This window comes from Petaurus breviceps, unplaced genomic scaffold, assembly GCF_028583685.1.
Source record: "Petaurus breviceps papuanus isolate PSGF00001 unplaced genomic scaffold, PetGlider_PUasm1.0 126, whole genome shotgun sequence".
In the NCBI taxonomy this organism is placed as follows: Eukaryota; Metazoa; Chordata; class Mammalia; order Diprotodontia; family Petauridae; genus Petaurus; species Petaurus breviceps.
The window spans coordinates 29,619,404-29,633,680 of NW_027185655.1; the positions used below are offsets into that span (position 1 = coordinate 29,619,404).

At 39.1% G+C, this 14,277-nt stretch overlaps 1 protein-coding gene across 4 annotated transcripts in view; it reads right to left on the minus strand.

Annotated features, from left to right (window-relative positions):
- Window positions 1-14,277, minus strand: part of CENPE (centromere protein E) — an 86,584-nt gene that overhangs the window by 27,736 nt on the left and 44,571 nt on the right. For 2 of the 4 annotated variants that reach the window (XM_069094640.1, XM_069094631.1), the window contains 13 exons: window positions 12,949-13,107; window positions 12,516-12,806; window positions 12,263-12,421; window positions 11,831-12,121; window positions 11,551-11,709; window positions 11,130-11,420; window positions 10,835-10,993; window positions 8,714-9,004; window positions 8,420-8,578; window positions 5,027-5,314; window positions 4,752-4,886; window positions 4,301-4,591; window positions 4,027-4,185 (listed from right to left, as the gene is read on the minus strand). In XM_069094640.1, the coding sequence (XP_068950741.1) occupies window positions 4,027-4,185; window positions 4,301-4,591; window positions 4,752-4,886; window positions 5,027-5,314; window positions 8,420-8,578; window positions 8,714-9,004; window positions 10,835-10,993; window positions 11,130-11,420; window positions 11,551-11,709; window positions 11,831-12,121; window positions 12,263-12,421; window positions 12,516-12,806; window positions 12,949-13,107 (2,832 nt within the window). The remainder of the gene's footprint in view (window positions 1-4,026; window positions 4,186-4,300; window positions 4,592-4,751; window positions 4,887-5,026; window positions 5,315-8,419; window positions 8,579-8,713; window positions 9,005-10,834; window positions 10,994-11,129; window positions 11,421-11,550; window positions 11,710-11,830; window positions 12,122-12,262; window positions 12,422-12,515; window positions 12,807-12,948; window positions 13,108-14,277) is intronic. The other 2 variants (XM_069094659.1, XM_069094649.1) reach the window with 2 other exon arrangements.

Genomic DNA, 14,277 nt, shown 5'->3' on the forward strand with positions numbered 1-14,277 from the left:
CTCCTGAACAAAGTAAACAATATATGTCTGATTGATTAAAGTAAGCTTGTTAATCCATTTTGAGTTGCTTTCCTTTAACAAAGCAGATCCAAGAACCTGTGTGAGCAGGCACCCTGGGGACACTGGGGTGCTTGCCGCTACAATTGGAAAAGGAGCGAACTGTTCCTCGGGTAATAACTGGAGAGATAGCAAGAGGAAAAGTCCCAGCCCAAATCTGGCAAATAGATTATATTGGTCCACTACCACTGGATAAAGGATGCAGATTTATATGTACTTGTGTTGATACCTATTCAGGTGTACTAGTAGCTTGTCCTTATAAGAATGCAACCCAGAAAAACACTTGTAAAACTCTAGATCTCATAAGCCTATATTATGGAACCCCAATGCAGATTCAAAGTGACAACGGGTCACATTTCAAAGGCAATGAAATGAAGAAGTATTGTATACTAAACAATATAGAATGGATATATCATATTCCATATTATCCAGAAGCATCTGGGTTGATTGAAAGAATGAATGGATTACTGAAAGGACAATTGAGGAAGTTAAGTTCCAATAATTCATATCAACATTGGAAGGATAATTTGTTCATGGCTTTGCGTAATTTGAATAATAGACCATTGGGAGGAAGTACACCTCTAGCCAGAATGATGACCCCCAATCTGCAAATTAGAAAACAACAAACACACAAGATCCCAATTATTGAGTATTGGACCTTGAGGCCAGATGTCCCAGCACCGTACCCAGGACCACCTGGTTCAATGGGGTATGATTTACATTGTTTAGAGGACTTTTGGTTGGACAGAAAAGAAATAAGAAAAATCTCCACTGGGATATGCATAAGAATCCCTAAAAATCACTTTGGACAGATTTTACCCAAATCAGGATTAGCAGCTCAAGGAATACATGTATTGGCTGGAGTAATAGATTCTAATTATCAAGGAGAAATTGTTGTAACATTCCAGAATTTAAGTGAAAGGCCCATACAGATTCACAAGAATGATAGGATAGTTCAAGTGATTATTGTTCCTTGTAAAACAATGCCACTTGTAAAAACTGACCCTCCTTCCAAAATAACTGTCACAGGAACTGAAGGATTTGGTTCTACTGATAGAATAAAATCAGGAGCTAAAGTATGGGTAAAACGGAAGCCAGATGATCTTCCAAAGGCTGCAGAGATTATAGCATATGGGAGGGATAACACTGTAACTATTGTTTATTCTGGAGAAGATGATTACAAAATTGTACCCTTAACTCATTTATTCTACCGTGAATGAGGCTACGATAGTCTGGTTATTGTCTCTTTGCTTTTTCTTGATTTTTTGTTTGTTCACCTTGTTTGTTAGATTTGTTTCCACAGGCTTGGTACCCTCCATCTGTAGATGCCTGATAGCTTAAGCTGGATGTCACCCCCTGTCTGCAACTGTGATGTGTCACCCTTGGACCTGGCATCAAGCATATTAAGAACTGACCTCTCAAATGGGACCCCTTAGGACAGGGACAGCTCTACATCCGATTTCAGCAGCAAGTAGCCATAGAAGAAGAGATCTTCACCCCTTACCACAAGATTTTGGGGCCCTATTTGTTCGGGGTGGGGGGAATGATGGGGAGCTTGTGCTCAAGCCCCACCCTAAAATATGGTTTTCTGTGTTTATTGTGTGCTATTCTTGTTATATTGTTGTGAAATTTTGTTGACACCAGTTATTCCTACTGTATTTTTGTCAAGTAAGGGACATGAAAGATCTTGGGGCCGAATGTAAGGGTTATGGGATTTAAAGATCTTCCATGCCCCGTTGGACTTGCTGACGTAGCAGGAAGGGGCGGAGCAAGAGGAAGCGGAAGCCAAGCTAGCCTTCCTTCGGTGGCTGGCGGTGGTGGTGACGGTGGCAGCAGCAGAGGCAGTGGCAGCGCGAAGCCCTTTTTGAGTTAGAACTGCTAAGGACTTTCTGCTAAGGACTCTTGCTGAGGACTGCCAGGGGCCGGAGCTGCTGGGAGCGCTCTTCCAGGACGCTGGGTGGTTGCTGTGAGTGGGGAGAGGAGGACCTTTGCCTGAGGTAGCCTGTTCTGTTTTAAAGGCTTGAAAATGTGGGTGCTTTCTACTTTATCTACCTGTGCCAATGTCATAACTACTCTGATGGCTTTCACTTTCTGGTTTTGGGACTCAGTCTTTTGGTATCTTAATAAATTTTCTAGTTTATTTCCTCATATGGCAAACATGACGTATTTTCTAATGGATAATTATATCAGCATATTTGTAATCTCTATAGGCATTGTGAATATGGCATTGCTGATACAAATGGACAAGCCGATTAGCCATGTGATGACTGTAATGGGATATAAGGAATGATGAATATGAAGAATTCAGAAAAACATGAGAAAGCAGAGCCAAAAGGACAATGTATACTCACAGACTGCAATTATGGAAACAGAGTCAACATGGAGAAGCAGCAAGATTCTGGTGAAAGACGATGGTCGTCGTTACTACCATAATGCCAAAGTTATAGGATGCTCCTCTTTCTGTTAATACTCAATAATCTAACTTTTCAAGGGATGGAATGCATTTTCTAATTGAGTTTGCTTGCATGTCTAAACCAAATGTTTAATCTATTAGCAGTCTTTCAGTGCTTTATCAGGGATAGATGGATTTTCTAGTTCCTTTTATTTTTCTAAATTCTATTATTGGAAGAGAAATTATTACTACATTTAGTGAATTCCATAACTACTCCATATATTTATTTATAGCACTTAACTATTTCTTTTTTTAGAAGTCTGAAAAAAAAGAATACTGGTGTACAGTGTCTTCCTCAGGGCATCTTTCTTCTTAGTTCAATTGGATTTGAATAACAAGCATTTGTTAGGCACTTTCTTAGTTTAAGGCAGTGGGCTAGGTGTAGAGGATACAAAGATGAAATGCAAAGTAGTCCCTGCTCTTAAATAATTTAAATGCCTACTATGGAGCTACAATATGTACAAGGATAAATGCAAGATAATTTAAAGAGAATATGAAAAAATAGGGGGAATGAGGAAAATTTATGCACAGGAAATAATAAATAACTGTACTTTAAAGTAAGTTCAGGATTCAAAGAAGTTAAGCATTATAGGTACTGGGGACAATTTGCACATTGGCAAGAGATGGATTGGTGAATTCTGGGAGAGGAGAGAAGCCAGTCTGGTTATAACGTAGAGTAAGTGAATGGGGTAACATAAAGTAACTTTGGGAAAAATGAAGATTACTGAGTAAGGAATGGCCAAACCTGTGCTTTAGGGATGTTAATTTGGAAATTCTAAGGAGGATGGGCTGGGGAAGGAGAAGCAGGGAGACTAATTAGAAAGCTACAGCAATAGTTACAGTGAGAGGATAGAGAAGCTAACAGATATGAAAAGTTTTACAGGGGAATAATGTCAAGACATATTCTCGAACTAGATATGGAAGGTGGGGATGGTGAGGAAGAAGGAAGAATGGAAAATGACTTGAAGGCTGTGAACCTGGGAAATAAAGTATATTTGTTGGGATTGGCATCATTATTTTGGAGGAGTGGGAGGGAGAGTAAAAAAAAGAGGAGGAATGAGTTTGGGGGGGAAGGAGCTTTGTTTCCAAATATTCTGAGTTTGAGGTATCTATAAGACATCCAGATGGAGCTTTGCAGCTAAGGATACAGGACTTACATGTTAATTTACTTAGAGAATTCTAGGGAATCAGCAAAGAAACTACCTGAGAATAACAGCTTAAACAAAATATCAGTTTACAGAGTAAAACCACAAAAAATTAGCAGTTATTCTATACAGAAATAAGAAAATCCCCAAAGCAATAGTTGAAATGAAGTCCATACTAAGCAACTATAAAATACATAAAATAGTTGATCCAGTGTGTCAAGGGGTATGAAGAAGGTACTGAAGATGTTCACATTTCCTTGAAGACATCACAAAGCTTACTTTGGAAAGGTTCACTATGCTTTCTAATAACATTAAAGCAGTTCCCATAGAATCCCACCAGACAGCTGTCCAGCTCAAAAAACCCAAGCCTACCTTTTCCTGCAGTTCTGCACTGGTTTTCTCTAAAGTTTCTCGACTTTTTGATACGTGAGCTGTCTTCTCTGAAATGCATTCTTTTAGCTTGTCAATCATCTCTTGGTTTTCTTTTAGATGCATCCCAGCAGATTTTAGTTCTTCTTGAGTTTTTTGATCCTTTAGTATTAAAGGAAGATCCAAGATTATACAATAGTATTATCCTAACACTTCTCTGTCCTTTCTAAAAGACTTGGTCCTCATAAGAACACATGTACTAGATGGTGATGCTTACCTTTGCTACGAGGTCCCTTATGGTTTCTTTCAGTTGGTCCCTCTCTATGTGAAGAGCTTCTTGGGTCTTTGTCAATGCATCTCTCTCCTCAGTTACAGATGTTGTTACTTCAACACTGGCTTGGAGTTTCTGAGCCAGCTCCAGGTTTTCCATCTCGATCCTCTCCAGGGCAGAATCTTTGGATTTTAATTGTTCCTTCAATTGCACCATTTCCTTCATTTTTTCTTGAGCTTCACTGACTTTCTCTCTAACATGAATAATTTGCTCTTGTTTCGCATGAAATTCTTGAATCTTGTGAGAAACGGAAAATGTTAACTACATTTAATTTAGGATAGTTAGATAGTTATTTTAGGAAAGGCCCATGATACTTCCTAACAGGGTCAATGCAGAAAATTCAGAATCCAGTAAATCAGTTATTCAGAATGGAAAAACAAAACAAAACAAAGCTCACCTTTTCTTGCAGTTCAGCATTAGTTTTCTCTAAAGCTTCTTTCTCTAAAATGCATCCTTTCAGTTTGTCAATAGTCTCTTGGTGCTCCTTCAGATCCATCTGAGCAATTTTTAGTTCTTCTTGTGTTTCCAGATCCTTTTGGGAGCGGGGAGAGGGGAAGATTCAAGAAAAATATTGACGGTAAGATTGTACAGACATTACTGTTTCTTTTTTAGAATACTAATCTCTCATAAAACCATAGTTATTAGATGGGGACAAGGTAAGGCAAGGCTTACCTTGGCTAGGAGGTCCTTTATGGTTTCTTTCAGCTGGTCCCTCTCTATGTGAAGAGCTTCTCGGGTCTTTGTCAATGCATCTCTCTCTTCAGCTACAGATGTTGTTTCTTCAAGACTTGCCTGCAGTTTCTGGGCCAGCTCCAGGTTTTCCATCTCAATCCTCTCCAGGGCAGACTCTTTGGACTCTAACTGCTCCTTCAAATGCTCCACCTCATTCGCTTTTTCCTGAGCCTCAGTGACTTCTCTAACATTACAAACGTGTTCCTTTTTCTCCTGAAGCTCTTGAGTCTTGTTGCAAATAGGAAAAAAAAAATATTACTTTAGTATAAACAGCTTTGTTCTGAAAGGCCTACTGGGCCATGCAAAAAGACTGACATGGTATTCACAACCTCATCAGTTACCCAACCACAAAAAAAATAAACCCATCACCTCCCTCCCCAAACCCCCAGTTTTCTCACCTCACTATACTTTCAGAAGATTCTTACACCCTCAAGATGTAAACATCGTATACACATCACCAGCCCTCCACCCCCAACCTTCTGCCTCCATATTAGGTCTTCCTTTCATTCCCCTTTTTATAATATAATTTTCCCTTTTACCTTTTCTAACCCAATTTTGTGGTTCAGAATTACCCCACGATAAATGACTTAGCCCCAAACTTTCTTTCAAACTACCTTAGTAATGATGACAGTTTTAAGAACAGTGATAACATTTTCATATTTATAAGCAAACAGTTTGCCCTTAATGAGTGACTTACAATTAGCCTTTAATGTTCTCTACAGGACAAAGTGAGGCTGGTGACTTTGCACAGCCCTCCCTCACTTAAATCCAATTCACGTGCAAGTCATCACATCACCTTCTTGATGCCATGATCCTCTTTGAGGAATAACATTTCTTCTGCATCTTTTACATCGAATTTTTCACTGAGCTCTGATCTTGCTGTTACAAATACCTGAAAGTCTTTCAGTTCACCAAATATTCTTTTTTTTTTTTTTGCACTCAGGATTGTACTCGACTTTGCTGGTTAAGTGTAATAATGTTAATGGAATCAGAGGATCTTCCCTGTCCATTAACAGGCCTGTGTGACCACATGTGACCCCTTTTCTGGAACAGGAGCCGTGTTCCCAGGTCTAAAGGTAGTTATTTCAGTCATGGATGTTTTGCTGCTTTCACAGCTGTGCTATATCCTGAGTCACACAGAGCCCACTGGGGGAGGAACTTGCCTAAGGAGGGGCTTAATTAGGGGGAGGATTGCTTCTAGGAAGGCTTTCACACTTTTTGGTATTAAGCTAATTAGGCACTAAGTCACGAGGGTTGTGGTGCCTTCTGGCTCTGTCTGAGCCTATTAGTTGAAAACTATATATACTGGGAGGTTGGCATTTTACTTTGGAGGTTTTGCTTATGAAGAGCTTCTGATTCCCTGAATGGGACTCTGAGTAGCTATTTGTTAAGAGCCCCCAGACTACTTGGAGGTTTGCGCTCTCCCAATCTGATGGTGTAGGTAGCTGGTTATATTTCTTTGTTCAGGAAGTAAGAGTAATCTGTTGAATATCTGTACTAATTTCTCTGCTTGTATTTTCTAAATTCACTTCTTTCTACTTATCTGTAATTAAAGTAAGATTTTTGATCCCCTTTTAAGTTGTCTTTCCTTTAGAAAAGCAGATCAAAGGACCTGTGCTAGCAGTCTATCCTGGGTGTGCTAGGATACTTGCTAATATAGTAGGTTATTCTTGGATACAACCCCAGATCTTTTGCTCTTTGAAATATAATGTTCCACAAACTATGATTTTTTAGAGCAGAAGCCACTAAGTATGTAAGATCCTGACTATATTTCTGCAGCATTTATATTGGCCTTTTTTTTATCCTGTTACTTTCAATATTTTCTCCTTAACCCAGGAATTTTTATTTTCTTCCTGGGATCTCCTGCAGTCAAACAGTAGACCTCTTCTCTATTTCTACTTTACCCTCTTCCAGAGCTTCAAAGAAATTTTCCTTAACAATTTCTTGTAGTATTGTGTCCAGATTCCTTTTGATTGTAATCTTTATGGAGTCTGATAATTCTTATATTGTTTCTCCGCGATATATTCTCCAGATCAGTTGTTCTTCTAATGAGATGTTTCAGATTCTCTTGTTATTTTTTTTTAGATTTTTTATTTCATGATGTCTTATAATGTCATTCAATTCCTATTGCCAAATTCTAGTTTTCAAGGAGTTATTTTCTTCTTTAAGATTTTTGGATCTCTTTTTCCAACTGGTTAACTTTCTTCTCATAATTTTCTTGGATTCCTTTTATTTTTCTTTCCCCTAATTTTTCCTTACTCTCTCTCAATTTTTGAATTCCTTTTTAAGTTTTTCTAACAACTCTTTTTTGGGCTTGTGACCATTTGATGTCACTCTTTGGGGAGGAGTGGCTTTTTTTTTTTTAACCTGAATTTCTTTAAATACGAATCCAGATCTTCTTTTACATCAAAGTAGTTATCTGTGGTCCGGTTCTTTTTCCTTTGCTTATTCATTTTTATTTTATGTTTATTGCCCTAGGTCTCCTTACAATGCTCCTTTTCTGTTCTTTTCTGAATTGTGTCCAGGAGTTTAAGAAAAAGGGATGGGGGTGAGGGGTAGGGAAGACTCTCAGAGGAGTGGGTGAAGTGGGAGCTGTGAGGGTAGGTGGAGAAGATAAGGTAACAGGTATAGGGTAAAAAGAGAGTCAGAGAAAGAAAATAGTAAGTAAAAATAAGATGGAGGGAAATTTACAAACAATAATTCTAACTTTGAATGTGAATGGGATGTTTATAGTAGTTATGTTTGTGGTGGCAAAGAACCAGAAATTGCAAGGATACCCATCAACTGTGGAATGGCTGAACAAGTTGTGGTGTACAGTTGTGATGGCATACTACCATGCTATAAGAAATGAAGAGCTTCATGATCGTAGAAAGGCATGGAAAGACTTGCACAAAATGAAGAAGAGTGAAGTGAGCAGACCCAAGAGAACACTGTATACAGTTCCAGCAATACTGTTTTAAGAATGACTTTGAGAGCCTAAGTCACTCTTTACTATTATGAATGCACAAATTAAAAATAAATAACATATGAAGAAAGATGTCTGCATCCAGAAAAAGAACTGATAAATAGAAGTATGTATAGAACAGTTTTACATTATATACTTATATATGTCTAATGGTAGCCATCTCTAGGGTGGAGTGGGAGAAGCAAAGAAAAAAAAAGAAATTATACATGATAACTATGTTGTATATTTGTACGGAATAGCAAGTCGTGCATATAGATTTGTAGTTTCACATGAAATCATCTTTTTTATTGTACTGTGTTATGGAAATGCTTGTTTTGCTCTGTGAATTGAAAAGAAAATAACTTTTTAATACAGAAAAAGAAACCTACCCTTTTCTGTAGTTCAGCACTAATTTTCTCGAAAGCTTCTTGAGTTTCTGACACTTGAGCTGTCTTCTCTGAAACACAACCTTTTAGTTTATCAATTGTCTCCTGGTGTTCCTTCAGATCCATCTGAGCAATTTTTAGTTTTTCTTGTGTGTCCAGATCCTTTTGAGGTGGGGAGGAAGGAAAGATTCAAGAAAAATATTGATAGTAAGATTATACAGACATTCCTGTCTCATTTTTGGAATACTAGTCTCTCATAAAACCATAGTTATTAGATGGGGGCAAGGTGAGGCTTACCTTAGCTTCTAGGGCCCTTATGGTCTCTTTCAGTTGGTCCCTCTCCATGTGAAGAGCTTCTCGGGTCTTTGTCAATGTGTCTCTCTCCTCAGTCACAGATGTTGTTTCTTCAAGGCTTGCCTGCAGTTTCTGGGCCAGCTCCAGGTTTTCCATCTCGATCCTCTCCAGGGTAGAATCTTTGGACTTTAACTGCTCTTTCAAATGTTCCACCTCTTTCACTTTTTCCTGAGCCTCAGTGACTTCTTCTCTGACATTACAAATGTGCTCATTTTTTTCCTGAAGTTCTTGAATCTTGTTTCAAATAAGAAAAAAAAAATACTCCTTTAGTATAAATAGTTATTTTCTGAAAGGTCCATTGAGCTACTCAAAAAGATTAAGTCATGATACTTACAACCTCATGGGTTACCCAGCCACAAAAAAGTAAACCCATCCTCTACTTCCCAAAACCCCCCTCCTGGTTCCCCAGGTTTCTCACTTCTTTTTTTTTTTTTTGTCTTTTGGAGGGCAATTGGGGTTAAGTAACTTGCCCAAGGTTACATGGCTAGTTTTTTTGTGTGGGTGTTAAGTGTCTGAGGCCAGAACCGAACTTGGGTCCTCCTGACTCTGGGGCCCGTGCTCTACTCACTGCGCAACCTAGCCGCCCCAGTTTCTCACGTCTTTACACATATTCAGAAGACTTCTCCAACCCTTTCAGATGTACACATTGTTTCCTCTTCAACCCAGATGAGAGTAAGGCTCCTACAACACTTGCCTTCCATTTGCTCCATTCTAAATCTGAGGGAATGATTCTCCTCAGTGAGCTTTTGAGATTCTTTTTCCATCTGGCAAATTCGGCTTTTTAAGGCATTCTTCTCCTCATTGCCTTTTTGAGCCTCTTTTGCCATTTGAGTTAGTCTATTTTTTAATGTGTCATTTTCCTCAGTCAGGCTGTTGACTCTCATTCCATAATTTTCTTGCGTCATTCTCATTTCTCTTCCCAATTTTTCCTCCACTTTTCTTATTTGCTTCTTAAGGTCCTCTATGGCCTGTAACCAGCTCATATTTTTCTTGGAAGCTTTTGGTGCAGGACTTCTGACTTCACTGTCTTCCTCCTGTTCCATGCTTTGATCTTTGTGTCACCAAAATAGGAGTGTAAAGTTGGGTTGCTCTCTTTATTTTGCTTCCTTTGCCTGCTCATGTTGCCACTCAATCACTTGACTCCTTGGCTTTTTGTCACAGTAGGACTCTGCCACCAGAAAGGGGAGCTTTGTCCCAAATGTTGGGGTTTTCTCAGCTGCTGAAGGTATTAGTTAGGTGACCTCTCTAAAGCCTCCACATGCTCTGGCAAGCTGGTTGCACAACCCAGGACCTCCACCCTAGACTGCAATCCAGATCCAAGCAGGTTAAGGCAAGAGCAATTACCCCTCAGACTGGTTGCTTGGTCCCCCTCCATTTTGCCAGGCCAGGAGCTGAAGCTGCTACGCAGTGGCGGCTGCAACGCTGTGGCGCCTCAGAGCCTTCTTGTCCTGGGGGCAAATGTTGACCCGCACTCCTAACTACTAGATCCCAAAGTCCACACTGCACTGACCTCTCACTTTGTCCTTAGCATCTTTTTGTTGATAATTCTGTAAACCGCCACAGCTGCTGCTGATCTGAAATCCCTCCAGGTGGTGGTTGGTCAGGCCCGCCCTGGGTCTAAAACCTCTGGCTCCTGTGGGTCTGGGAGAGTGCTGGGCTGGCTGCTCCCTGCTGGCCTGCTGGGCTGTCCTCAGCGGGAAGTTAGCTTCTCTGTGTCATTTTGTGGGTTCTGTAGCTTCAAAGTTTGTTCAGAGTACCCTTTTACATGAATTGGGGGAGGTGGAAGCCGGAGCCATGGGGAGGTTCTGTTTCTTGCTATCTATGCTTATTCTTGGATAATGAAAGCGTCATATACTTGAGGACCTAGAGGGGCACATGTGACTTTGAGGCTGCAGGTTCCCCACCCCTGGCCAAGTGTGTCAAAGGTACTGAAAGAAGGTACATTTCCTTTAATACCTTCACAAAGCTTACTTTGGAAAGGTCCACTGTGCTTTCCAATAATATTGAAGCAGTACCCATAGAATACTGTCACACAGTTGTCCAGCTCAAAAAACCCAAGCCTACCTTTTCCTGCAGTTCTGCATTGTTTTTCTCTAAAGCTTCTTGACTCTTTGATACTTGAGCTGTCTTCTCTAAAACACAGCCTTTTAGTTTATCAATCGTCTCTTGGTGTTCCTTCAGATGCATCTCAGCAATTTTTAGTTTTTCTTCTGTATCCAGATCCTTTTGGGAGTGGGGAGGAAGGAAAGATTTGAGAAAAATATTTATACCAAGTCTGTACAGATACTAGTGTCTTGTTTTTGTAATGCTAGTCTCTCATAAAACCATAGTTATTAGATGGGGACAAGGTGATGCTTACCTTAGCTTCAAGGGCCCTTATGGTTTCTTTCAGTTGGTCCCTCTCTATGTGAAGAGCTTCTCGGGTCTTTGTCAATGCATCTCTCTCTTTAGCTACAGATGTTGTTTCTTCAAGACTTGCCTGGAGTTTCTGGGCCAGCTCCAGATTTTCCATCTCAATCCTCTCCAGGGTAGAATCTTTGGACTTTAACTGCTCTTTCAAATGTTCCACCTCATTCACTTTTTCCTGAGCCTCAATGACTTCTTCCCTTCCATTACAAACATGCTCCTTTTTCTCCTGAAGTTCCTGAATCTTGTTTCAAATAAGAAAAACACATGAATTTAGCATAAACATTTTATGTTCTGAAAGGCCAGCTGAGCTAATGAGAAAAATTAGGACATAGTCTTCACCACTTCCTTGGTTACCCAGTCACGAAACCTACCCTTTTCTTCAATTCAATATTAGTTTTCTCTAAAGCTTCTTGAGTTTCTGACACTTGAGCTGTCTTCTCTGAAACACAGACTTTTAATTTATCAATCGTCTCTTGGTACTCCTTAAGATCCATCTCAGCAATTTTTAGTTTTTCTTGTGTTTCCAGCTCCTTTTGGGAGTGAGAAGGGAAGATTCAAGAAAAATATTGATAGTACGATTATACAGATATTATTGCCTCATTTTTGGAATACCAGTCTCTCATAAAACCATAGTTATTAGATGGGGCTTACCTTAGCTTCGAGGGCCCTTATGGTTTCTTTCAGTTGGTCACTCTCCATGTGAAGAGCTTCTCGGGTCTTTGTCAATGCGTCTCTCTCCTCAATCACAGATGTTGTTTCTTCAAGACTTGCCTGCAGTTTCTGAGCCAGTTCCAGGTTTTCCATCTCGATCCTCTCCAGGGTAGAATCTTTGGACTTTAACTGCTCTTTCAAATGTTCCACCTCTTTTACTTTTTCCTGAGCCTCAGTGACTTCTTCTCTGACGTTACAAACGTGCTTGTTTTTCTCTTGAAGTTCTTGAATCTTGTTTCATATAAGAAAAATAAAAAATACTCCTTTAGTATAAGCAGTTATGTTCTGAAAGGCCCATTGAGCTACCCAAAAAGATTAAGACATGGTCTTCACAACCTCATTGGTTACCCAGTCCCAAAGGAAGAAACCTACCCTTTTCTTCAATTCAATATTAGTTTTCTCTAACGCTTCCTGAGTCTCTGACACTTGAGCTGTCTTCTCTGAAACACATTCTTCTAGTCTATCAATAGTCTCTTGGTGTTCCTTCAGATTCATCTGAGTGATTTTCAGCTCTCCTTGTATTTCCAGACCCTTTGGTATCAGGGGAAGATCCAAAGACATATTTAGAGTAAGATCACACTAACACATCTTTGTTCTCATAAGGACATTAGAGAGCGGGACTTACCTTCGCTTCAAGTTCTCTTATGTTTTCTTTCAGTTGATGGCTCTCCTCTTGAACAGCCAGCAGTGACATTGTCAGTTTGTTTCTCTCTTCAGTCACAGACGTTGTTTCTTCAAGAGTGGCCTGGAGTTTCTGAGCCAGCTCCTGGTTTTCCAAGTTTATCCTCTCTAGATCAGAATCTTTGGACAGTAATTGGTCTTTTAGTTGTTTCATTTCCTTCATTTTTTCTTGAACTTCACTGACTTCCTCTCTGACATTTAAAATTTGCTCTTGTTTTGCCTGAAATTCTTGAATCTTGTAAGAAATGAAAAAAAAAAAGTTCAGTTGGTTTACAGAGTTATTTAGGGGAAAGCTTGTGATGTTTCCCAAAAAGATGGCTACAGTATACTCCAAATCCAGTCAGTCAGTTACTCAGTACCCAAAAAACCAAACCTACCTTTTCCTGCTGTTCAGCATTGGCTTTCTCTAAATATTCTTGATTATTTAATCCTTGAGCTGCTTGCTCTGAAATGCATTTTCTCAATTTCTCAATTGTCTCCTGGTGTTCCTTGAGTTGCATCTGAGCAATTTTTAGCTCTTCTTCTGTTTCCAGACCCTTTATTATTAGAGGAAATCCCAACAAATGTTTACAGTTACAGTATGTGAACACTACTGTCTCTCTCTATTTATTTATTTTTACTGTCTCTTTTCTAAAAGACTCGTTTTTCATTTGGGAAAACAACTTAGTATGATACTAGAAATGTCAGTGAATTATATGCTTTTTAATTCAATGATATTACTCATTGACATATACTCTGAATGGAATAGACCCATATGTAGAAAACTACACATGCTATATAAATATATATATATATATATATATATATATATATATTTTTTTTTTTTTTTCCTGTAGTAAAGACGTGGAAACAAAGTGGGTACTCATTTATTGGGTAATGGCTGTACAAACTGTGGTATATGAAAGTAATATTTTATTTCTGTGCTACGAGAAATGAGGACTATAAAGAATTCAAGAAAATTTGGGAAGTGTAGTAGGAAATTATACGGAGCTAAGGAAGCAGAACAAGAAACACAAATTATATGGGGACAACAGTAATGCAAAAGAAAAACAATGAAACATCAGAACTCTGATCAGTGCTAAAACTAATCATGATTTTGATGGATTACTGGTTGGTTGGTATAGTTTCCACCTCTAGGTAGAAAAGCGATGGACCATAAATACAGAATGAGATATATGTTGATACACATGGCTAATATTTTGATTTATATTGATAGCTCTATTGATTTGTTTGAAAGGATGGTTTTATTGGCATGCTTTGGGAATTGACAGAGATGTCTTAATAATAGTATCAATAAAAGATTTAATTAAAAATTAATGACTTGAGTCTCATAAAAGAATACTTTAATACATGAAAAAGTGGGAATGTTCGATGGGTTATGAGAAGAATGGCATACCAACATATTTAGGTGGAAATGTGAATTGTTCAAATCATTCCGAATATTGACTTTAAATGATTTAATAAATCACTAAACTCTGAATACCTTCTGACCTAGAGATCCCTCTGGTGGCTTTTTTTTTAATGAGCAATTGGGGTTAAGTAACTTGCTCAAGATTACACGGCCAATTATTTCTGGGTGTGTTGCTAAGTGTCGGAGCCCGGATTCGATCCCCAGGTCATCCCGACACTGGAGCCGGGGCTCTTACTCACTGAGCCACCTGGCCGCCCCTCCTCTAGTGGCTTTATTCTCTAAGGCGACTAAAGGA